Source organism: Anopheles coustani, chromosome 3, assembly GCF_943734705.1.
Source record: "Anopheles coustani chromosome 3, idAnoCousDA_361_x.2, whole genome shotgun sequence".
Lineage (NCBI taxonomy): Eukaryota > Metazoa > Arthropoda > Insecta > Diptera > Culicidae > Anopheles > Anopheles coustani.
The window spans coordinates 93,113,971-93,137,992 of NC_071288.1; the positions used below are offsets into that span (position 1 = coordinate 93,113,971).

Here is a 24,022-nt window from a genome sequence, read left to right on the forward strand (position 1 = left end):
TCCAAGATTTGTTGACGATGTTTGTGGCGAATTTATGGGAAGCGGGATATTTTCGCCATTGTGGCGAAATGAACGTCAGGTGCTCTAACGCTCTCTTGGATGACAATAATTTTTGTTTTAGTAGAAATCAAAAAACCTGTGTACGAAGTAAAATAAAGTTCAACATGAAGCCAATTAAAAAAATGTTTTTAGATAGTGAAAGTGACGATAAATCCGCAAAAAAGCTTCGAAAAGAGATAACAACAAATGAACCATTTCGCCTCGAATTCGTCATAGAAATCGCTCGGATCTTCCGATTCTGCCATGTTGGTGCCAAGCGTCGTCGACGTTTCATCAGTGTCTTGTGCAGTGTTGAGCCCTGCTTTTCGTGAAGAATTTATGAGGATAATTTCGCTAAAACCACAATTCAATGGGCAACATCGATGTGTAGGCATCAGCAGTTGGTCATTTCGATCAAGTTCGGTCAAATAGTGGGCAGTGAGTTACGAAAAATTTGCACCAAAGTTTTCACCTCTGCAGTGGGGTAGAAGTGGTAATGCGCGTCGTTCGCCATATTTGGGTAGAAGAAAACATGTTTCGGAAAAAGATTTTTCACAGTTTCCGTGCCATTATGTCGCGTGGAGTGAACTAGTAATTAGCAGCGTGTCGCATATTGTAGACAGCAATAAGTTGTGGCCAAGGAAAAGCTTAGTTTTGCCATCGATTACGACGTGCAGGAACTGGTGTTAGAGTGGCATTGTTTCGTCGAGGCGGGAATATGAGTGCAACAGAAGGTGCCGGAGGTGGGGACAAATCGTCCTCGTCCTCCGGCCCCCAGACCGTCCCTGGTGGTGCAGGGAAACCGGTGGTCACAACCGCAATTCCGATAGATTTGGCCTCGGCCTCGAAAGTGTTAGTTCGTCCGGAGAAAACAGCGATGCCTACGACAACGTACAGGTTAGTTTTTCTCCAACGCGCTCTTATCACGGGTTTATTTTTATTGTTATTTTTTTTATGCGGTTAAAATTGTCAGTGCGAGTCGGAGGCATTTTTCACCTTCCCCGTCCATGGGGGATGGAATATATGTGGCAGACTTTTCTTTGTTCTTCTACTGGGAAAAGAGATCTGAAACGTTTTTTTTACACCGAAGAATGATTTTTCTTGCAAATAAAAAAGAAATGAACTTTGTTCTCAGCATAATTGGTTTTTGAAACAAAAAAAAAACAATCAATCTGTTTTCTTTCGCTCAACTTACGAAACAAAAAACTAACCTATTCTCTTTATCTAATTCTTCACATCACGATAACTAATGGCAATGATGGCGACATGGTGGATGAAAAATAATTTCTTCGAAAACATGCCAGATTTGGCTCTACTGCCGGAAGTCAGATGCGTGTAGTCATCCCGAGCAGTGCGGCACCCCAGAATTTCTACCGTCAACCAGCGAATATCAAGCAAGGTAAGCCACACACCAGGGTTAACTATAGTGTTGGCCCATATAAGTACTTTCACCATTAATCCAGCACAAATGTTTTAGAATTTCCTACGCTTATTATATATGTTACCTTAACGCGTTACTTATACAGTTATTGAATAAAGAAAAACAAATTATTGGTTTCTTAGAAAAGATAAAGTGTCTCGTAAACATGTCTAAATCAGATGTGGGCGATATTTTGTATGCTTTTGAAAATCACCCTAAAGTCCCCATTTCGTTGAATAAAAATGTATAATATTTTTATTTACTCATCTTTTCGCCTTATGCTGTTGCAGATGCGACGACGAATCGGACTCAAATAAGTGCCATTTCGGCGGCACGTACCGTCTCGCAGACCACCTCCCTGACGGTGTCTCGTGCGCCCCAGACTACGCCAACCACCGTGTCCTACCACGTATCGAACCGTGTGTCTGCGACGCCAGTCGTGGGTGCTAGCCTGCAGGCGACGGCCCGCGCCACGACGATAAATGGCCCGATTCGCATTTCAACACCGCCGATCCAGGTCGCGACCAACAGCACGACCGCGTTCGTCCAACGGCAGGCACCGACGGTAGTACCGGCACGCAACGTCACCACCTCGTCCGCTTCGTCCGGCGCCGTCTCATCCTCGACGGCCGCCACCATCATCTCGCAGAACCAGAGTGGCCAGAGCGGTACGACGACGCTGGTACCGAATTTTCAAATGTCCACACAGCTGCTCCGAGCAAACAGTATCGCGGCGGCAACCGGAGGAACGGTGACAGGTGTGGCCCCGAGAGCCAGAGTCGTAACGCAGACGACGCTGCCTACCAACCATCATCAGGTTTCGGTGAACAGCGGAAGCGCGGGAGCAGGTTCAACGGCCGTGGTCAGCAATGTGGTGTCGGGTGGTCAGACGACGGGAGGAGCTGGTGCACCGCAAACGATCGCAATCAGTGGGGCACCGGGTGGTGGTGGTGGCGGTGGAGGTGGTGGTACCGTGACCGGTGGAAACTCCGGCGCTGGCAGTGGGCAAGCAAATCAATCACCGCAAGCGTTCGTCGCAACGCTATCGGCCGTTCTTCAAGCACCTCGGCAAGTATCCACGCTGGTTTACACGAACAACAGTAACGCCCAGCAATACACGATCGGACCGAACCAGCAGAGGCTTGCTCTGGCCACCACATTGTCACCACAGCGGCCTCCCCAAGCAACCACCGTCACGACGGGCATCCGACCCACGATTCAGCGACTCCCGACAACGGCAGCGAACATTCGCGTCAGCAACGGAAGCCTCAACTTCCGTCCACCGGTGCTTGCGTCCACCACGGTGCTGACAACGATCGCATCGGGAGGTGCGGGTACGGTCGGCACTGTTACCACTACCCAGCAGCAACAGCAGCAACAACAGCAACAGATCCAACGCCCGGTGGTTACGGCGACCGGTGGTGCGACCGCCATCTCGAACAGCATCCCGGCGCGCATCATCCAAGTGCAAAATCCGCAGAGTGGTACGACGGGTACGGCGCAGATTGTAAATGGCCGCATCCAGACCAACCTGCTCAACATCCAACCGTTGATCGTGGCGAGCAACAATCGACTGCCCCAGAGTGCACTTCAACCTGGGCTGACGATTGCACAGGTTGGCAAGCTGACACCGGTGGCGACCGGAGGCGGTGGAGGAGCCGGAACCGGTGCTAACATTGGTGCCGCCGATGGAAGCCTCGGTACAACCACCCTGCAGACCGCTTCCGGACAACAGATCGTCGTCAGTACCGGTGGGGTCGGCGGAGGTGGATCCACCTCGGCGGCCATTCTTGCCGGGAGTCTCATCGCCACGAACCAATCCGGCGCTGGCGTTGGAGGTGCCGTCTCGCAGCAGCAATCGGCCTCGGGACAAATCACGCAGATTGTTAACGTCAATGCTCCGACGGTGGTTTCCGTTGCGGGAGGAACGGGAGGTTCCAATCAGTCGCAACAGCAACAGATTGTGACCGTGAGTCAAGCAACGGGAGTTGGCGCTTCATCGGGAGGTGGAGCAACCGTGATACCCCTTCCACTGGCCCTCACGAGTGCCCGAAGCGTCGGTGGCGGTACTACCGGCCACAGTCCGCTTAGCATAGTCACGGGAGGGATAGTGCGTACGGCTGCTGCCGGTGGTGCTGGTGTTACCGGAGTGGCCACTTCCCTCTCCTCGGTGCTTCCGATCGCGAAGGTCACCCCGCAACAACAGCAAACTTTAGTTTCGTTGGAATCGTCGAGCGTCGGAGGAGGAGGTGGAGTTGTAACACAGCATTACTCAGTGGCGGGAGGAGTCGGTACGGCTAGCGGTGGTACTGGTCCGTCGCTTTACATACAGACACGTCCCCAGCCTCAAGGTACGACAACGGGTACGATCATTGCAGCCACTGGAGGTGCCGGATCGGCTCCGGGTGGTGGTAGCGCGAAAGGAAACACGACACTCAGTGTCGTTTCCTCCTCCTCTGTCCTCGGCGGTGTTGGTAGTGGTGGAGGTGGTGGTGGTGGTTCATCTGCATCAGCCACCACCTTCCTGCCGACGTCCACGTTCTATTACGAGCGATTAACATCATCTCCTGCGACGAGCAACAGTAGCAGCAACGTTCCTTCTTCGAGCACTTCGGCAGTATCGTCTGCATCGTCCTCTGGTGCGGGCTCCTCAACGGTCACGCTTGTGCAGAGTGCCTCGGCGGCATCGTCGTCCGCCGCCACCATTACGACAACGAGTGCAATCAGTGGGCCCGTTTTCTCCATCCCTTCATCCTCGAGTGTGATCAGCAGCGGAAGTTCGGGTAGCACCACAACGGTAGTGACTGTGGCAGGCGGTGCCGGTAGTGGAGGTAGTGTCAATCCTACCCTCACGCCCTACGGAACGTCAGGTTCATTTGCGATCGTACAGGCGAGTGCCGCCACACTTCCTTCATCATCGTCGTCGGCGGCGAACGCTGGAGGCCGGACGGCTACGCTCACTTCCGGGCCGATCCATGGTATCGTCCCCGCTTCGATCCAAGGCAGCAGTGCCACCGTCACCGGTAGTATCGTATCCGTCTCGCAACAGTCGGGCGCTGCCGGTGGTGGTGCGCCTTCGGCGACGCAAATCGTACCGATCCGGTTCCATCCGCAGCTGATCGTCGACAGCAGTGGACAGACGCAGCAGATAATCGTCTCAAGCGGCGCATCCGGTGCTAACATTGTCCCGCTCATTCCGGTCAGTGGAAATCGGAACACCGTGGGGAATAATAACACCACCACCACGGCGACCGTTGTGGCCACCTCGAAGCAACAGCAACACCACCAACAAGAATCACCCCAATCGAGCATCCTGCGTAAACGAGCTCTTGTCGAAAGTGTCGCCCTCAAGACGACACCGGTGGTGAAGGATCTCACCCAGGCACTGATGGTGGTGGAACGGGAACGGGAGCAGCAGGAAGCCCAACTACAATTCCTACAACAGCATCAGCAGCAGCAACAGCAGCAACAACACCATCAGCATCTGGTCACGGATCTACGTGATATGGCTGGTACGCCACCATTGTCCCACTCACGGCCACCCTCTACCGATGGCTCGACGACAGTCAGCGCCACCTCGAGTCCGGGGCTAGACGAGCAGGAAGAGGAGGAGGTGCGGGCACAAGCGTACGCTAACCGGAACAGTAATGCCATATCGGGCGACGGTCACTTTAAACCGGTCCAAGGCGAACTGCACTACCTTCAGCAACCGAGAGATATAATGTCCCTTCATTGCACGGAAAGCTTCCCAACGAACCTCGGCACGACGACACTCACAGTGGTCCCGATTGCGAACCACACGGTTGTGAGTGTGGCGGCCAGTAGCAAAAACGGTGACTACGAGCAGACCCCACGTAAAAAGGCACGCAAACAATTGCATCTACCGATGTCGGAAACAGGGGGTGCCACGTTGAAAACAATAAGCACCACCGGTGTCGTATCATCAGCCTCGACCGCAAACAACAGCACACATCAAACGGCATCGACGACGACGACTACGACGACACTGTTCGTGGCGGACAGTCCTAAGGCCGAAGCGACGCCAAAAGCGACGGATGAAGAACGGATGGATACGAGTGGTTCCGGTATCGTGGTGCTTGGTACCGTTCCTTCATCCTCCTCGGCGTCGTCATCGTCCTCGTCATCATCATCGTCGTCGTCATCGGTTGCCGGTCAAATGGTGTCCTCGCAGGCCGTAGCAGGTGGCAAGCATAACAGTTTAAACGTCGTTGGTTCGGTCACCACGTCAACGATGGCCAACTCTTCCACCATCAGCAGCAGCAGCAATAGCACAACTAATGTTCGGATGGATCCACCGGTCGTTTCTTCATCCTCCACGGCACATACAGCGGTACCACAATCGCAGGCACCTGGAACCACCGTTGTGGTGGCAGCGTCGAAATCGAGCACTGCGCTACGAAAAAATAACAATTACAGTTTACTTCAGGTTAGTTTATTTGGCTTTCCATGGCAGGCTCTGATGCAAAAATCATTCTGCATCCAAAAATGCTTGCATGGCAGGAGTAGGCCATACACCTACATTAGTTAATAACTCCGTTCACTAAATCCGTTTTCCGGTTTTGCAGTCGTACAAACAAACATGGAAAGCGGCCAACAATCACTTCCAGCGGTACACGGATGTGAAGCAGCGCGAGGAACGGCGCCCGACGGTCATGGACATCGCCAACCAGTCGCATATCCTGCAGAAGGTGAATGGCTGGAAGATTTACCACCTCAGCGCGCAGATAGAGGATTTGGTAAGTTTTACTAGTGTTGCTGGTAGCGAGTTTTATTTTCTACTATAGTGATAAACATGTTACATTAAATCCTTCATTTATAGTGCAATCTTGAATCTCAAGCTTACGGTAATCTGGGTCAGATGCTACGTGCGATGGAAAGTGCCAGCAGTGCTAATGGTGGGGCGAGTAGTAGCAGCTCTAGCAGTTCGGTAAAATCTAGCACCGATATTGAGCGAATCAATGAACTGTTAAAGGTTAGTCACCACACATCGGGGATAGACAAAATTAAACTAACTTTGTATTAATTTTTCTCTCTCCTCCAGGGTAACATGCAGCGAAGCAAAATTGTCATGGACGGCATCAACGAGGCGCGGGTGCAGATTATGAAAATCTTCAAACACAAACCGCACGTTTCCGATATTCTGGTGCGATGCGCCTCAAAGCGCAACGTTAAAAAGCGAGAGAAAACTTAAGCCGGTTGAACTCATTTGTCATTCTTCAAGATTTGTACAGAAACCATATTTTTGTGTAGCTGCATTTAAAATCAACTTAAAATGATTTTATTTTTCGGTTATATTTTTGCAAAGTCTATATTTGAAAAATGGATAACAAGGTTACAGTTCCATTATAGCTTGACACCTTTTTTGTATATCATTATGTATCAAAAAAGTGTTGTTGTTTGAAATCTTCGCTCAATTAGTGAAAAAAGCACTCGTTGGTGGAGCGGCTGAGACGTTTGTGATTAGTATTACGCATAGTCATCGTAGGCCCTCCGTCCACAGGGACAGCAGAATTTTGTATAGGTTTTATTTCGAGCGAATCATAGGAAGGTAATTAGGATCTCTCCTCAAAAATGTGTACAGCTTCCGTTCGCCGACGGCGGTCGAACGTTTTCTCCCGATTTCGGGGGTTATTCTCCCTAGGCTTAAATAGTAGGCGATTGAATTTGCTGGTGGAATAATTGTAGTGGATTATTTTAATCAAAGCAACTGTACGCATGCACGGAGAAGACAACAACGAGCACGGTGTACCAATCACGCACGTGGCTCGATGGAGAATCTCCATCCTTCCAGGATGGTACGTTTTCTCTCGTGCGTTAGATTGTGTCATAGTTAGGCTTGCGGTTTGATTTACCTTTCCGTCAAAACACCACATCAAGAAGGGTGATAGGTTTTAGAAAAATTTAATTTTGTTTTTCTCTATTGATAAATACAAATAAAAAACTTCTCTTGTTTGAACACACGTTTTGCAAAAACACAACCTTCTCTCATTGTAAAAATACCGCACTGCGAAGGGGATGAATATAAAAATCTCCGTTGTTTTCCGCTTTTCTGTTACCAATGTTGCATTGAAGAATTTAACGGTAAAAAATATGTGTGATACAAAGGAGAAGGGCAGAAATGCAATCCGTAGATGTACATAGATATTATTTTTAACAGTTGAGATCGATTGCTTGCAAAGACCCTTATTGATCTTTGTACAGAAACTGCAGACTCGTATTGTAAGGCATCCCATCCCCATCGAAAGTGTATGAAAAAAACATGAAGAAAAGCCCCTTTAGCGTTGCAGTAGTGAACCGATCGGTTCGAAAGTGCTTTAGGTCATAAGTAAGCGAAGTTTGAAAATAAATTAAGAAAACGACAAATTGAAACCATAAAACGGTCATAGCGTAGCTGTTCTTCAGATGACATGGGGTGGGCTTTCGGTCGACTTGGGTTTGATGTACGATAAATTGCTTTCTGAAACTATCACACATACACATCGGTTTATAATTTGAAATACGTTTTTCTCGTAACATAGTTTTAAAGACTTTATAGATCATGTATAAATCGCGTTGGTTGGTTTGTAAATACAGGAAGAAAAACAAAAAATACATAAATTGATTTCACTATTATCGCAGCTTCAGTATGAGGAATAACACAAAAAACACGGCCATTACGAACAGGAACATGTAGCACATGTAGTTCCGGTGGCCTCCCTTGCCCAGCCGTACGACTCGATTGATAGTGTTCGACATGAAGCCTCCAGTCCGATCCATATCCTCGTCGATGCCACGCAGAAGACGATCCTGGTACCGTACTTCGTTCCCGATGTCGATCGTTAGCGATTTAAGGGCTCCGATTTTACCCTTCAACTCTTCGGCCATCCGCTCGTTTTCTTCCTCCAGTGCGTCATGGCTAGCGTTGCTTGGGCCAGGCTGTTGCGGAACCGGCTGGTAATTGTGGCCCTGCGAGCGACGCATTTTTCCACCTAAACCTGTTCCGCTGAAGTTCGCCACTTCGTTGCCGTTTCGTTTGGTAAGCAGATTCGTTTCCGTTTATCGTGGACTCCCTTGCGTTTTTCTCCCACGAGAACTTCCTAAACACCAGGGAAGGATGGTATGCACTGCTCCTTTAATTTGACCACTTGATAACATATGTTTTTTGGCAGTTTAGAGAAATAATTTATCGTCTACGATGCAATGTTTACAATCTACAATTTTTCGACTACGTGTTTTGCGTCAACGATCATTATTCCCAAGATGGTTACATACTTATTGTGTATTTATCTTGATTACTCCCGTGAAGCGAAAATGTCATTTCGACAGATTCGTTAATTTCGCCGCGAAACGACTGGCGATATTATACAGGAGTAATTATTGACAAAAAGTTTTATTTCAACGCTCAGATAATTTCTAATTTATGTGGATTTGAATGTATAACAACTGTTTATAATATCTGCAATATAAATTGAACAAATATTTGAGCTTGTTTACTGTTTGGAAGAACGTTGGTGGACCCCCCGAATCAGGCGAAAATCAAGTGAAAGTTCGACACAAAAAAAACAACACAAATTCCAAAAGTAAATAAAACGGTACAAGCTGCGCGGTGTCGGTGTTGATACAGTAAATTTATGTTAAAAATATACCTTTGCACCATTGGAACGACCGCAAAAACAAACGAGAAAAAGGTTTAGGTTAAGGCATTGTATTTTACTTCTTATCCGGTGATTTGCGTAAGTACGAGCTTTAAAGAAGTGCTTCGTTTGTCGTTTGTAAAATACAATGTTTCATTTGCAGTAAAGCATCACGCGTTCAACGGTGCAGAAAATGCACGAGAGTACGATTTACATGATTCTACCGGTGCTACTGTGTGGCCTGTCGGTGCCACTGTCCATGTTCATGTGGATAGGCAACGTGGCGTACTCTAAAATTGCTTCCGATGGAGCAAGTAAGTGACTCCGAAAGGGAAAGCTAAGGTAGCTGTGGAATACCCAAGTGTGTGGTTGATTAACCGTATGTTTTCTTTCTGCAGGTAGTGTCATTCCTCCGACACGCTGGTTGTTTTCCGTCCTCGTGCCCGTTCTGCTGATGGTGTACGGATTGAAGCGGAAGGGTGTTAATAAGTCTGGCGCCGCCTTGGGCCTGCTATGTGCCGTGATTCTTTCGATAGCATCACACGCCTTCCTGGCTTGTCTGGCGGCGTTTTTCTTCAGCTCGAGTCGAGCTACCAAATTTCGGGGCCACATGAAGCGCAAAATCGAGGATGATTTCAAGGAAGGAGGCCAACGGAACTGGGCGCAGGTAATATGTAATGCGGGAATGGCAACCCAGCTAGCGTTACTGTATCTGCTGGACTGCGGATACGGCGAGCGACCGATCGATTTTGTCAATCTGTACCGATCGAGTTGGCTCGGAGTGGCTATTATGGGCTCGTTCGCATGTTCCAATGGGGATACATGGGCGAGCGAGCTGGGAACAGTGGTTGGAAGTGGTGATCCATTTCTCATCACCACCCGGAAGCGAGTCCCACGGGGCACGAATGGGGCTATTTCGTTCTTTGGGTTGTTGGCCAGCTTCTGCGGCGGTACGTTGATCGGATTGGTGTACTTCCTGACCGTGCGGTACACGGTCGAGACGAACATCTACCAAAACAGCCCAAACCAGTGGCCGTTGATTGTGTTTGGGGGAATCGCCGGCTTGGTGGGTTCACTCGTGGACTCGCTAATCGGTGCCACGCTGCAGTACTCTGGGCAGAACGAGCGAGGCGTGATCGTGGAACAGCCGGGGAAAAATGTGCGCCATATAAGTGGTGTGAGAATTTTTGACAACCATAGTGTGAATCTGATATCGAGCATTGTGACCGGAATCGTGATGCCGTCGATTGCGATGAATCTTTGGCTCATGTTTTAGACGCAACTGTAACTGCGGCGCTGGAATCGTGGACCGCGTCTTCACGCGCGTGCCTCAGTTCTCCATCCAAAATTTGCAACAAAAATGGGGCTTTACTTTTACTTTACCTAGTGACTTATTTAGCATTGGTGGTTAGTGAATAAATCATACAAGTGAGATTTAAGCAAATCCCGTTGCGTTTATGAATAACAGTGAGAAATGTCCTGCAATTGTGTCGTGTCCAAGGAGGAATACTTTTTCGGCATATGACGGTAAGTTGTTTATTAAATATTTTAATGGAAAAATTTTATCTTTAGACAAATTATATTCTACTACGGTCATGCAGGGACCATGTAACAATTTTAATATTACTCTACCCTTGCCAACATGCGATGAAGGACTCATCAGGATAGTAATTAACTGCAAAATATACTTCCCTAGCTATGTGCCATCTTTCCGAATATGCAAATAGTTTCATCCATGTCCGTTTGTTGTTTACTCCGCATTGCAAACACTGCATGCCACCCAAAACTAGGTTACGAATGTAGCTGGAAAGCGAATGATGAAGCTGCTTTCAGCAACTTCACCGATCTTTGTTACCCGATGGTGCGGTGTCTTGCGTGGGAACAAATGATCCCGGCTTGGTGAAAGGCAACTTTTTTAATCATCGCCCTTCGTAATCCCGTGTATTTTCGCAGTTGTATAGCACACCGTTGCGTGAAAATGAAGGAAAAAGTAGACGATAGGTTGCATTTGAAACATGGAAAAAACTCTTGTGAAAGGATATGCAGTTGGAATGAATTGGAGCGCGGTTCTGTCCTTCTTTGTGGTAAACATGCTGCCCGAAATGGGATGTGAACCAAAGGAACTGGAGCATGGCACAGGTAGCTGACAAAGGCTACTCTTTTTCCGAACGGCATCGGAGTACACATAGGGGTTTGTGATAGGAAAATAAAGGGCCGTTCCAACATTCCAACAAATTCCCCCTTTCTATCGCTTGCTTCAGGTTTCCCGTATCCTTGTGGTTGTTGTATGCAGAAAATGAGTGCATCCATGAGGAAAAACTCCCATCACTTGGCTCCAGGTGGTCCCCGAAATGGGAAGGTGTTTGATATTCTGGTCTATGAATTATTAATGCACTTCGTTCCACCTTCCTCCTCAAGCTGTTACATTCGAATATCTCAAGGTCACCCTTCAGAAGAGGAAGCATGTGTTGTACGCCGGTGTTTCGTTCGATGGAAAACCGATGGCACTCTCCCATGTCAGCATAAGTCTTTGTTTGTTTCGTTTCCAAGGAGAAAGGACTCAGAAGGGAAAGTTTGAGTAGAGGAAACCATTTTCCATTCTCTAACGACGCCTTTTTTTTGTTTTACAGTTAATCCTGTTTATTAGTTGGTTCGGTAGCCAATGCACGGAAATTACGCTGTTTGTCACAAAGAAACGTGGAGAAAGCGGAAAAAGGGAAAACTTTCCTATCGTCTATCGGTTTGGTCTACAATCCTTTATGCTGTCGCGCCAGACAGGTGTTTAGGTATTAATGTGGGACGTTTTTTTTATTGCCTTTTAAAGCACTACTATCTTTCCGACTGAAAGATTTTTTATTGCTGTTTGATGATTTTGAAAGCCCTCGACCAAATTCCCCTCCGAGAAAAGGGGAAAATTATTCCCCAGCGTTGTTGGCTGTCCAACAGTGAGGGGAAATTGTCGGTGTAAGATTTTCCTCGTACGATTCTTGTACTGCTCGGGAAAATGGGGGATGTTTGTTTACGTTCATTATCCTTGCATCGGTGGTTCGTGCTTGGGATCCATCCGAGCAGTTCCACCGTTGCCATGGCACTGAACGGTTGTCAAGTGGCTTTGTGCGTGTGTGTGAGAGGACGAAGTCAGGCTTTTCTTTGAATACGTCTACGGCGTTTTCTGATTTTTCCTTTGCTCGCTTACTTGAATATTGGGTGTAAAAAACCGGGACCGATACAACCTCCTACAGCTCGACCGCACGGGAAATGGTAACTGATGTTGGCATCGAAAATCACAAAAAGAAAGGTACAAAAAAGCTCCGAAACAAATGACACTGGTTGCGTGACGGTTTCCTCGAATACCTGAGCGGAATATGATAAGGGTGGCAAATTTATTGTAAGTGATTCTACGGGACATTTCTTGCATTGAATTTTATTTTCTGAACACTTTTCATTCTCGGCCGGTTCCGGTGCGCATACTTAGCATCGGTAATGTCTCGTCCCGTGGTAAGGATGGTTCGTGGAAGCTACTGATGAACAACACTTCGTTCAGGGAACGTGCCAGGTAGGGGAAAGAAAAAAATAATATAGCAAACGGAATTGGAAAATGAGCTGCCAAAAAAAATTATATAATCAGCACACGGGCGGAATGCTCGGTGGAAATTTAAACCGACATCAGAATGGGGATTTCGTTTTTCCCCACGGGTAACGAAGGCACGCTGATGTGAGTCACGCGCCAGGAAAAGTGTGCCATGCGGTATGGTTTTCGCGTGAAAAGCTCTATTAGTATGATGGAGGGCTTGCAGCGCGTTGCCTCTGTGCCCGAGCGGGGATTAAATAGAGCCGAAAATGAGGGCTGAATTGCGCATTTCATCAATTTTGGAGGGAACGCGTAATGTAAAGGCAAACAATTTATACAAAGGATGGCAATCAAGTTTTTTCGTTGAATGATTCTGGGGACTATTTACTGTATGAAATTCCAATTAATTTCACCTTATTAAAAGGATACATAAAGCGGACATAAAGGATGAGAAATGCGGGAAAAGGTTAAGTGTTCTTATTTCACATTTTAGGTATAAATTTCTGCTGTTTTCTAGTGAAATAATTTTTGGGAAAAGCCGTGTATGAAAATAAGAGATAAGGTTAAACAAAACCTTAACTAGTATCCTTTTTTTAAATAGTAACAAGGAAATGTGCTATAATTAAGCCGCTGGTTTTTCGCATACTACGAAATTGGTTTAAAATAAATCTAAAAAGCTTGTGGTTATTGTGGGCTTTACATAACGCCAAAGTAAATTGTAAGTTTACTTAATTGTTGCACACTTCACAAAATAAAAATGATTTTCATGTTCATATATTGTCATGCGTATTGTTGTAAATATTGTCAAAATAATACTTTTTCTTGTTTATTTGCAAATGGAAAAGCAACGTTTTAACGGTTTACTTACCATCATCTTAAACAATCGCTCAAACTTCATAAATTCACAAACAAAACTCATCTCATCTGAGGTACATGGGTTTATTACAATTCGGCAGTAAACTATATTGGATGTTATCCATTTTCCATTCACTCACATTCAGTCGCTTCCGTCCTTCTAGATAGTGGTGGGTTTAAGCTGTAAGAAAGGAAAAAAGTCATCTACCCCACGATGCTGGTTTGATTTATGATTATGAACAGCCCAATCGGCGAACGATGATGGCAGTTTGAAACGAATCAAGCAGCATTATAATCCCACCAAATGGCGACAAGGTTTTTGATCCTTTACGCCTTCGTCGCCTGCACCATGCGGCAATGTTCGGGACCAAACAATGAAGCCACTGCAGGAACATGTGCAAAGTGCCTCCAGTTGCAGCATCCCGGAGGGTTTCGCACAGTAAATGGTGGGAAAATCTGCGCTTCTCGAGAGATGGGTGCGAGGTTCGTTGAAATATCACCGAAAAGTAAAATGCCCCAAGAACGCGAGGGCTGCAAAGATGGTGCGACGATTCACATAAAATTGATTCAGATAAAAGCAATTTTCGCTCCATAACTCCAGCCATCAGCTCACTGTCGCCCGAACACATTTCCACCCGCTCGGTGTGCCGTTGTGTGGTTCAGTGTGTGTTTGTGGTTTCCTCGTTGTTGGTCTGGCTGCCGGAGGTTCATTTGAATGTTTGCTCCCTCTGCCAGCTTTCCCTCTGCCAGCTGTGCCGCGGTTTTCACTGTTGATTGTTCCCTTTATGACCTGCCCGGACTGCTTCAACCCAAGCCAGCGGCCATTTTCCGACCCATGCCACGTGGTGGACGGATGTTGGAACGATGGGCAAAGTTGAATCAAAGAGACAAAGAGGTTTGAGGGTTGAAAGATGGTCATTCTTGTTAGAATAAACCTGAATTTCTTGTCCATACTAACTGATTTCAAGGGTTTTCGATTGTGAATGTAGTAACACAGTAATGAAGTGTTAATTGTTTTCATACATATTTATTTATTATTAGCCAATTTACTTATGTTTTTAATTTTGTTTTTGTTTGTGTTATCTAAACAATAACTATAGTAAAGCAATGCTGATGTACATTTATTGTCCATAATTTATCCTATTCTATTTGTTATGCAAATAGATACTATTTTTTACATATTTTACAGTTTGTGGATATACATTACTATCTTGAGTACACTCTATTTAAATGATCTGCAACACAGTGTTACCGTATTCATCGTTAACTTTATTGAATGTTTATCTCTTTCTTCCTGACTGATGCAAGTCTTTTCAATTAATCTTTCCATTTCAACACTTGCGACGAAAGTTTTTAGTTGTTTTCTATGTACTCATCTTAAAGTTCCTTCGGATGCTCTTTCTATGCAATTTTCCAGTGGCAGGCCAGAGGTTTGTCTTTCCCCCGATAAACGCCGCCGAAGTCGATGCAACTTTTACGAAGCGACACTGCAGCATGATAGATGTGAGGCGAAGGATAAAGTTTACTCGAGCATTGCAATGCACTTCTTCCTTGCAGTGTGTTTCAGAGAGCGCATCACGGAAGCAATGGGTACAACTAAGTTCGAGTTAACTCCCATGCGGCAGCTCCGGGTGGACTTATTCAGATTCTAGTGGCGGAGTAAATCTTGCCGAAGATCTTCCGGCTAGCCGTGGGCATCAATTACCCTGCCTAGGTGCTAGGTTTCCTGGGCACGCCAGTCCCGATGGTTGCGACTCGCAAGGGCATATCCATCCTCGCAGCGAAGGCGATCCAGCTTTTCGCGCGCCGGGTGTTCCAGTCTGCTGGAGCTGTGGGAGGAAAAATCGATAAACCAGACTAGACAGACACGGATCTCGTCATGTCGGGCTCCGTTTGCTGTTCCTGTGCCCGCTTCCTGATCGGCACCGCAAAACTGCATACTGCCGAAGTTCAAGCAAGCAAGCAAGCAAAACCATGTTCGGGAAACATTTCACCGGCGAAAAGTTTTCCCCTACTGCTCACTGTGCACAGTGCATCGAGTGCGAGGGTAAAAGCATGATCGTCCGCTTCGGGACCGGCGGAAATGTAAAGACTATTGGGGAAGAATTTTCGTACGAAGTTTGTAAAGTTCGTTCGTAACTTCGTAACGAAAAAAAACTCCATTCATTCCTTTTAGCCTCGTTTGCAGTCGTTGTCGTCTCATGAGTTCTTTGTAAAATAGGGCCTGTTTTTTGAGTGCAACTCATTTCCTTTTCCACCTTAGAACTTGAAGTGAATAGTAAGAACTGCAAGTGGATGCTGTGATCGCCGGTGCCAAAGGGAAATGCAACAAGGGCACAGTTAAGGGGTGGTGATAAAGTCTATTAGTTTTTAATTAAATTTAACACGCAAGAAACCGAACTTGTAGACAGTTTTTTTTCTTTTGTGGTGATTCTTTTTGAAGATTGGATTGACTTTGAAGATTAAACGGACAGAAATTTGAAAACAAACGACCTTTTACACATTTTCCTTGAAGATGTTTTCATTGATAGGAATGGTTGTTGTAAAATCTACCTAGCACCACCCACAGATTAGCAAACATCTTTCCAATCGTTAAAATAAATTTGGGGATAATTGTCCAACTTACTTGTTTATCGTAGCTTAACATGTTTTACGTCTTCGGATATTTTTTGGAAGAGTATGTTAGTATTGTTATTTCTATTCCAGGATCTATTTATTTTAACTAAAACATGATGTAAGTTTACAAAAGTATCTTCTATCTAAACGCACCAGTATTGACTGCTTTTTCTGTATAATTTTATGTTTGTATGTTAATGCAAAGGCAGTAATTCAACACTTTATACTTTATAATTTTTCAGGTTAATTTTGGTAATTAAATTAATTAACGCTTCAATTGCTCTATTTGTAATTGTCCAAAATTAGCCATACCTCGCAGGAGGACACATTTTTTTCCAGCTGTCTAAAATTTCAATGCCATGTGAACTCCAATTCCATCTATTCAAAATGTGTTCCTCAATACTTTCATTGTGTTGCATTGCGTACCTAAATATGCAAGCTCCTTTGAAATCTCGCTCTGCACCACAATCAACAGGATCTCTGTCCATCATATAGATGAAGATGTCTTTGCGTTTCTCACTCAACTCTTTACAACACGTTTGGACTGTATAGAAAAATGCATTCCAGTTGCACTCCTTTTCATTCCGTTTTTTGGCATCAAATCCGTAATGTTCTATTAGACATTTTACCATTACTAGCCAACCATTTACCACAGCGTTTTGTAAAAGATCCCGACCGTTGGTTGTGGAAACGTACCATAGGTCCCCAGTGTTTTTTATGTATTCACAAATTACGTGAACTGATGATTCGTTCATCAAATTATTCCGGTCGAAATAGTCAAGCTTTTCATTGATGTTTAAGTTTGTGTTTTTTAAACCGTTCATTAATGTGATTACCTTATCGTTAATGGAATGGTTTTTCAACAAACTGCATTGCCTTCGGAAAATTTCACTTGCAATTTCCGGAATATTGGCCACAGCATACGAGAAGATACTTTTTCCCACTGTGTCCACATGGTTGAAACAATCGATTGGATCTTTTTCCATGAAAAAAGTGAAGATGTTCGTTCGCTTTGTGTAATCTTGACCACTGAACCTTGTAACCGTGTAGAAAAACGCGTTCCAGTTGTACTCTTTTTCATTCCTCTTTTTGATATTAAACCCGTAATGTTCTATTAGGCATTTAACCAATGCTACCCAACCGTTTGCCACCGCTTTTTGTAAAAGATTCTGTCCATGGCATGCACAAACGTACGTAAGGTCCCCACTGTTTTTCATGTAATCACAAATGGCGTGAACGGATGATTCCAAAGTCATCAAATTATTTTGGTCTAAATATTCTAGCTTCTTATTAATTTTTAAGTTTGTGTTTTGTAAACAGTTCATCAAAGTGAATACCTGATCGGTAATAGGATGGTTCTTTAGCAAACTGCATTGTCTTCTGAAAATTTCACTTGCGATTTCCGGGATATTGTCCACCGCATATGAGAACACACTTTTTCCCTTTGAGTCCAAAAAGCCGAAAAAATCGATTGGATTGTTTTTCATCATAAAGGCGAAGACATCCATCTGGTTTTCATTGTCCTCACATTCAAATGCTGCCACCGTATAGAAAAATGCATTCCAGTTATATTCCTTTTCGTTAGTTTTCTCCAGAAAGAATTCATATCGTTCGGTCAGACATTTAACCATCATTAACCAACCTTTTGAGGCTGCGATTTGTAAAATATCTCTACCGCTCTCATCTTCTACGAAGTTTAGACTTCCAATTGTTTTCATAAATTCGCAAATTGTCTCAATCATATAATCTTGAGTACGAGTGGGTGAATTTTCTAAGTGCCCCATTAATACAGATATTCGATCGACAACAGAAAGGCTGCTAAATGAATCCCAATATCGTTTTAAAACCTCATGCGCAATTGCTTGATTATTTTCCACCGCATAGTGAAAGATACTGAATCCATTAGAATCTAAACAATCCCAATCTGAATCTAAATCATCTGAACCAAAACAATCCCAGGGATACAATTCAATTAAAAAGACGAAAATGCCGCAGCACTTCTCGCTTCTCGTAGGATCTTTTGAGCACACAGTATAAAAAAGCGCGTTCCAATCGAATTCTCTGTCATTCAATTGCATCGCGTCAAAATCGTATTTTTCAATCAAATGTTTCACCAAAACTAAGCATCCAATTTCTGCGGCTATTTGTAACAGATTTCGTCCTCTTCTGTCGATTGCATTAAGATCCCCAGTATTTTTCATATAATTGCATACAGTTTCAACCGAGGTTACATTAATCAAGTTTGCTTTTTCAAAGTATATTATTTTCTTCTCGATGTTGATTCCATTTTCGTCTAATTTTTCCATCACCGCAGCCGTTCGGTCGTAGACAGAATGGTTTTTCAACAAATCACATTCTCGGATAAAAATATTTGACGCAATTTCATAATTATTCCTTGCTGCATAGTAGAACACAGATTTTCCCGATGAATCCAGCTGCTTCAAACAATCCATTGGATATTTATCCATCAAATAGGTAAACATGTTCATATCGGCTTTGCTAACTTGACGATTATCATCAATTACACAATAGAAGATTGCGTTCCAGTTATTTTCTTTTCCATTACATTCTTTCACACTAAACCTGTAATCTTCGATGAAGATCCTCATCAATACACTCCAACCCCCGAATATAGCAATTTGTAAAAGGTTTCGACCGGTTTCGTCATCGGTATAGTTTAGATAGCCATTTTTGAAGAGTTCGCTAGCGATGATCTTAAGCGATGTCTCGTCAATCGAATCAATACTTATCAAAAAACTTAATGTTTCGTGGACGTTCAAGAATGATTTTGCTAAACGTTCCATAAGGTTGGATATTGCATCTGGCTTCAAATAATTTGATGAAATATGTTTTCGTTCACGTTCAAAAATTTCTCGCGCAATTTGTTGGTTATTCTTCTTCGCATAATACAATACACTATTTTTCATCGAATCAAATAGACCAAAACAATCTATTGGTTCTTTGTGCATCATAAAAGTGAATAGTTCAAAGTGGAAAGGGGTATTTTCGCGATTTGCGGCGCAGTAGAAGAAAGCGTTCCAGTTATTTTCCTTTTCGTTCATATCCTTTGGATCGAAATCGTAACGATTAATTAAAAGCTTTGCCATATCGGTCCAACCTTCTGCGATAGCAATGTGTAACATGTTCCGACCCGTTTCATTATCGATGTAATTAAGTTCTTCATGGTTTTGTAAATACTCGCAAACGTGCTCGATGAAGATTTTGCTTAATAAATTGTTTTCGTGCAAATATTTCAGCCTTCCTGTTACATCAAAGAACGATTTGTCTAAGCGACTCATTAAAATAAACACTTTTTCTTCGGGGGAAAGATATTCCATCAGACTACACTCCCGCTTGAAGATGTACTTCGCAATTTTGTCGTTATTCTTCGTCGCATAGTAAAACACACATTTACCCTTCGAATCCTCCTCAGCGAAACAGTCGAAAGGATCTATCTCCATCATGTAAGTGAAGATATTCAGTTTTTCTGCGCAAGTGACTTCGTTGTATTCTGAAACACAGTAGAAGAAGGCGTTCCAATTGTTTTGCCTTGCATTTGGTCGTTTAATATCAAGGTTATGCTGGTAAATCATATATTTCACCAACTCTGAATTCCCCATGCATATTTCAGAATGTAAAACACTGCGTCCATCTTCGTCTATGTAGCGAAACACTCTAGACTCTCTCTGATAATCAAATGTGGTTTTCTCGCCAAGGTCCGGGTTAGTATGTCTAGCAATTTCTGAATATCTATCAATTATATAGCGAGCAATAAAAGAATTAGTATAGCTTGCATAGTCGAATACACTTATCTCCTTGGAGTCAATTATGCTAAAGCAATCAACAAAGCGTTGGTTCAATAAAAATTTAAAAATTTGAAAGCGCTCTTCTTTGTTTTCATGATTGAAAACGCAGTAGAATAGGGCGTTCCAGTTGTTTTCTTTTTCATTGCTTTTCATGACATCAAATTTTTTATGTAAACACAGGTATTTTACTAAATTTACCATGCCCTGCTCGACTGCAGTGTGCAGTAGATTCCGTCCTTTTTCATCGCCTTCATAGAGATCCTCAATTCTCTCTAGAAGATAATAATGCGATTGATAGGAATGCCAATCAATGTTATATTGTTTTAACAGGTTTATAATGAAACTTTTTGTTGGTTTCATTTTCATAGATTCAACTAAGTATTCTACTATCTGAATGTTATCCATCTTCAAAGCTGTAGCTAGTAAAAATTCCGTTCCAGAATCGATATCCCATTCTGTTCTTACAAATGATTTGGGAAAGTACCCAAGCATTTCATTTCGACCTTTTGCTTCAAAGTCGTAGCAATCGCATTTGTCGCCTAGCTGTGGTAGATCTTTACAACAAGCGATGCTAAAATCGGAACAGTATTCACGATAAAGTGAATCAAAAGCTGATGGTACGAATGTTCCGACCAGCGCCTTCATAAGAGATTTTTCGAAATTACTCATCAATACGGTATATTGACGTTCAAAATGAAAATAATGAAATGCACTCAATGAACGGGTCCGGCAAGCAAGACTTGCAAACCGCTGGCCAACATCGGAAGGCATGTTTCCAATCTCCCAAGCGCATTCAATAAGATCTTCCGTCAAAACTGAGTCAATAATAATGCACAATTCAAGGGGTGTGAAGCTTCCTGTATTCCGTATGTAGGGCGCAATGTTTTCGTCATTGTGAATAGGTAAAAAAGTATGTATTCTCACTGAAGGTATTGCACAGTGTAAATCGAGCTGCCTTTTTGTGGTTAAATTTTCAACGATTTTCAGTTTTTCGAACAAGGATTTTAAATGCGTCTTCGAGAGGCTTGTTGGATGTTCCGTACTTCTACTGGAAACATGATGTTCGAAACTGATTACATTCATGAGCATTTCAATGGGATCCTCACAATTGGTGATTGTAAAGCATTCATCCGTGTGAATTGTGCCGCCTCTTCCTAACAACTTTAGCACAAAACGGTAGCGCGTATTAGGATCTCTTCTATCACAGGAAAGTGCATAATTGATTGCATTCCAGCCGAAATACGAGTCATTGAAGTTGACACGAGAATTATCCGTTAAAAGCAGTAATGAAATAAATATTTCATAATTTCTCTTCGAACCATACACAAGCACCAAGTGCAATGGTATTCTTCCCCAGGAATCTTGTGCCTGAACCAAGGTCGGATTTTTCTCTAGAAGGCTTTCGACTTTTAACTTGGAACCTTCAATTACAGCCAGGTGCAGCTCATTCTTGGAGCAAACCATCCTATCGATGAAGTGTTTAATCTCCTCCTTTGTATTGTTGTCGTAGACATTCCGTTTTAGAAAGTCTTTAACTCCGTCACGTCCATGGTGGTCATAAAACCAGCGCGCAGCGAAATACTCCGCAAATAAGCGGTGTATGAATATGGGAACGTTATCCACGGTCCCTTCGACAATGCCTGATTTTACTTCCCCCTGGTTAACTTCTTGGATGTATTGTAACGCTTCCTTTTGCTCTTCGGATGTCAGGAGGAATTTCCTATCCTTTTCGCCAAGCACTACGTGCAAAGCTAGAAGCGAATGGATCCGATTGTTCCATTCATTTTGCCGGTCCGCGGTTATCCGGGCACTAGGGGTGTTTCCAGCCGCTTCTGTGGTACCGGATTTCTCCGTGTTGGTGATATTAAGTTTCCGGTCGACGAAGATTTCCATCATACGAAGCGCCTCAAATCTCTTATCACATTCGGTGACTATTTCCAATGAAATTGTGCCAGATTTCAAATCGACATATTTGTTTACGATAGGTAAGACAAGCTCGAGTACCATCGACAAAAACAGCGGAATCTCGCTCATTTCTCCGAGATACGATGTTGATAAATAAAAGAATATTAATACTAGGTCATTCTGCATCTTCACTTTCAGCGATTCGAATCCTTCAAAACGGCAGGACAGCATTCGAAACGTGTAACTAAAAATATCGCCATGGTCTAGGTTCTGTAGGCGATAAAATTGACAATGCTCTAAAGAAGATTCAAAGTCTGGTCTAAAATCGTAAGGACGACTAGTAAGATACATTTTACGCACTCCTTTGAATCGCTCGAACCAAGTTATTAGAGTAAGCGCCACTTTCTTGTAATGGGGAGATATTTCGTCAAATCCATCCAGTAGAACGACAAGCTCTTTGCAGTTGAATTTATTTTGGAATATTCTAAGCAAAACAAGCTGTTCAGATGTCAAGTTAGTTTCCTGCTGAATTAGTTGAATAATATCATTGTGTCCATCCGAAAAACCTAGCATGTTAGCGCAAGCTTGTGCCTTTTCCCGATGTTTATCCGTTTCTTCGGTTGTTCGTCGATTAACAGCTGGAACATAAATAGCTAAATAAATAAGTTGAAAGAGTATTTTCAAAGCCGTTAATGCATCTATTTTTTCATACCCTTCCGTTTCCATCAATCGGTGAAAGTCTGTAGCATACTCGATTAAGTTCAGCTTAATCACCCACCATGATGGATGGGCAGCTTGCAAATCTGCGGCTAACCAGTTGAGGTAAAAAGTTTTCCCCGATCCGGCCTCATTTAGAAAGATGTGCACTTTTGTAGCGTCCCCGGGACTGATTTCGTTGCTTTCAACACCGGGAGGTGGAATGCGAGTCTGAGGCCTGCGCCATAAAGTATCACTCACGGAAATTCGATTCCAATATGTCTCCAAAAAATTACCGATCTCCATTTCTACTGAACGATTTTTAATTGTGAACCGTTCGACCCAACCGTTGATATTATCTCGTCGTTTCCAAAAGTAAAAGCTGGAAGTTCCTCGTTTTGATGCTTCATTGCATACCGACCATTTTCGATGAATGAACGTTGAACTTATTTTCTCGAAGTTATCCTTACTTATATTTTGTTTCATTTGCGCTTGATCGTTACAATTACGAACGTCTAACCAAAAGCTCAAACTATCCTCATCGCGCATCAACGTGCAGAACGAGAGGGTTGTCCCAAAAAAACAAGCATTTTTATTCAACTGCGCATCCATGCTTTCATCCTTAGTTAGATCTCCAAAAAGGAAATTTTCGCTAACTTCAGTAGATTTAAAAGGTTGATTGTAAAGCATTATCTTCTTGCAACACTGGGGTACTTGTTGAAATCTCATCCACATCTTCAAAAAGTTTTGAACTTCGTTAGAATTTTCGACACAATCGATAAACAAAATGAAGGGATAGTTAATAGTTTGTAAAACCTTCATTAGCGAGTCGCTCATGAGGTTAAAATACTTTTCTTCTATGAACATATAGTTGAGTTTATGTTTTAACAACTGGAGCACCTGCCATACGATCGATGGATGGTAGGAACATTGATATAGAATATCTTTGGAAGGAGTTTTCGAAAGTGTTGATTCGATTTCGTGGTGCAATTTCGATGCTAATAACTTTTCCAGTTTCAGCATCAGTCCGGAGGTTTGTAACACTTTACAATACATGTTTGATACTCCTTGAAATTGTAAAAATTGGAACGACGCCACCAATTGTTTGAAAATATCATCAACATTCTGCTTCATTAGAGGCTTGTTATTTTTTTGCTTTATCCAACTCAATGTCCAGTCCGAGAGTGTACTGCAAACTAGCTTCGGCGGTACAGGGCCTAGCATTTCAGCAGGTAATAACTTGAACGAGTAATCTTCGACCATACTGCAGATCACTTCTGGTATATCTCCCTCGCGTTTTGTGTCGACTACTAAGATAAATGATTTGAAAAATTTCTGTATTCGATGATCTTGTATTTTCTCTGGTAGTTTGTATGGTTCAGCATTCTGTGCCTTTTTCATACCTATGCCTTTCTTTCTAATGTCTTGCCAAAAATCCTGACCTGGCACTTTGTACAGTCTCTTGTATTCTGTTTCTAAT

The 24,022-nt window shown here is 43.7% G+C and overlaps 3 protein-coding genes across 3 annotated transcripts; 2 read left to right on the forward strand and 1 right to left on the reverse strand.

Moving 5' to 3' along the window:
• The first annotated feature begins 355 nt into the window (after positions 1-355).
• On the forward strand, positions 356-7,436 carry LOC131271400 (mucin-19). Its single transcript, XM_058272816.1, has 6 exons — positions 356-936; positions 1,344-1,438; positions 1,750-5,906; positions 6,046-6,216; positions 6,300-6,452; positions 6,522-7,436. The coding sequence occupies exons 1-6, from the start codon at positions 758-760 to the stop codon at positions 6,669-6,671; spliced, it is 4,905 nt and encodes a 1,634-aa protein (XP_058128799.1). The 5' UTR covers positions 356-757; the 3' UTR covers positions 6,672-7,436.
• Positions 7,437-7,964: 528 nt separating this feature from the next.
• LOC131258592 (BET1 homolog) lies at positions 7,965-8,668 on the reverse strand. The gene has a single exon (XM_058259942.1). It carries the CDS (start codon positions 8,438-8,440, stop codon positions 8,090-8,092), a length of 351 nt encoding a protein of 116 aa, XP_058115925.1. The 5' UTR covers positions 8,441-8,668; the 3' UTR covers positions 7,965-8,089.
• Positions 8,669-9,055: 387 nt separating this feature from the next.
• On the forward strand, positions 9,056-10,531 carry LOC131272889 (transmembrane protein 19). The gene is made up of 3 exons (XM_058274762.1): positions 9,056-9,192; positions 9,257-9,407; positions 9,492-10,531. Exons 2-3 carry the CDS (start codon positions 9,287-9,289, stop codon positions 10,367-10,369), a joined length of 999 nt encoding a protein of 332 aa, XP_058130745.1. The 5' UTR covers positions 9,056-9,192; positions 9,257-9,286; the 3' UTR covers positions 10,370-10,531.
• The last annotated feature ends 13,491 nt before the right edge of the window (positions 10,532-24,022 follow it).

What these genes read in the sequence shown, in the direction of transcription:
- LOC131271400 (XM_058272816.1), top strand. Translation starts at nt 758, where the DNA reads ATGAGTGCAACAGAAGGTGCCGGAGGTGGGGACAAATCGTCCTCGTCC. An exon ending in ATGCCTACGACAACGTACAG is followed by an intron (nt 937 to 1,343) that starts GTTAGTTTTTCT and finishes AAAACATGCCAG; the next exon opens with ATTTGGCTCTACTGCCGGAA. An exon ending in GAATCAATGAACTGTTAAAG is followed by an intron (nt 6,453 to 6,521) that starts GTTAGTCACCAC and finishes TCTCTCCTCCAG; the next exon opens with GGTAACATGCAGCGAAGCAA.
- LOC131258592 (XM_058259942.1), bottom strand. Translation starts at nt 8,440, where the DNA reads ATGCGTCGCTCGCAGGGCCACAATTACCAGCCGGTTCCGCAACAGCCT.
- LOC131272889 (XM_058274762.1), top strand. Translation starts at nt 9,287, where the DNA reads ATGCACGAGAGTACGATTTACATGATTCTACCGGTGCTACTGTGTGGC. An exon ending in AATTGCTTCCGATGGAGCAA is followed by an intron (nt 9,408 to 9,491) that starts GTAAGTGACTCC and finishes TTCTTTCTGCAG; the next exon opens with GTAGTGTCATTCCTCCGACA.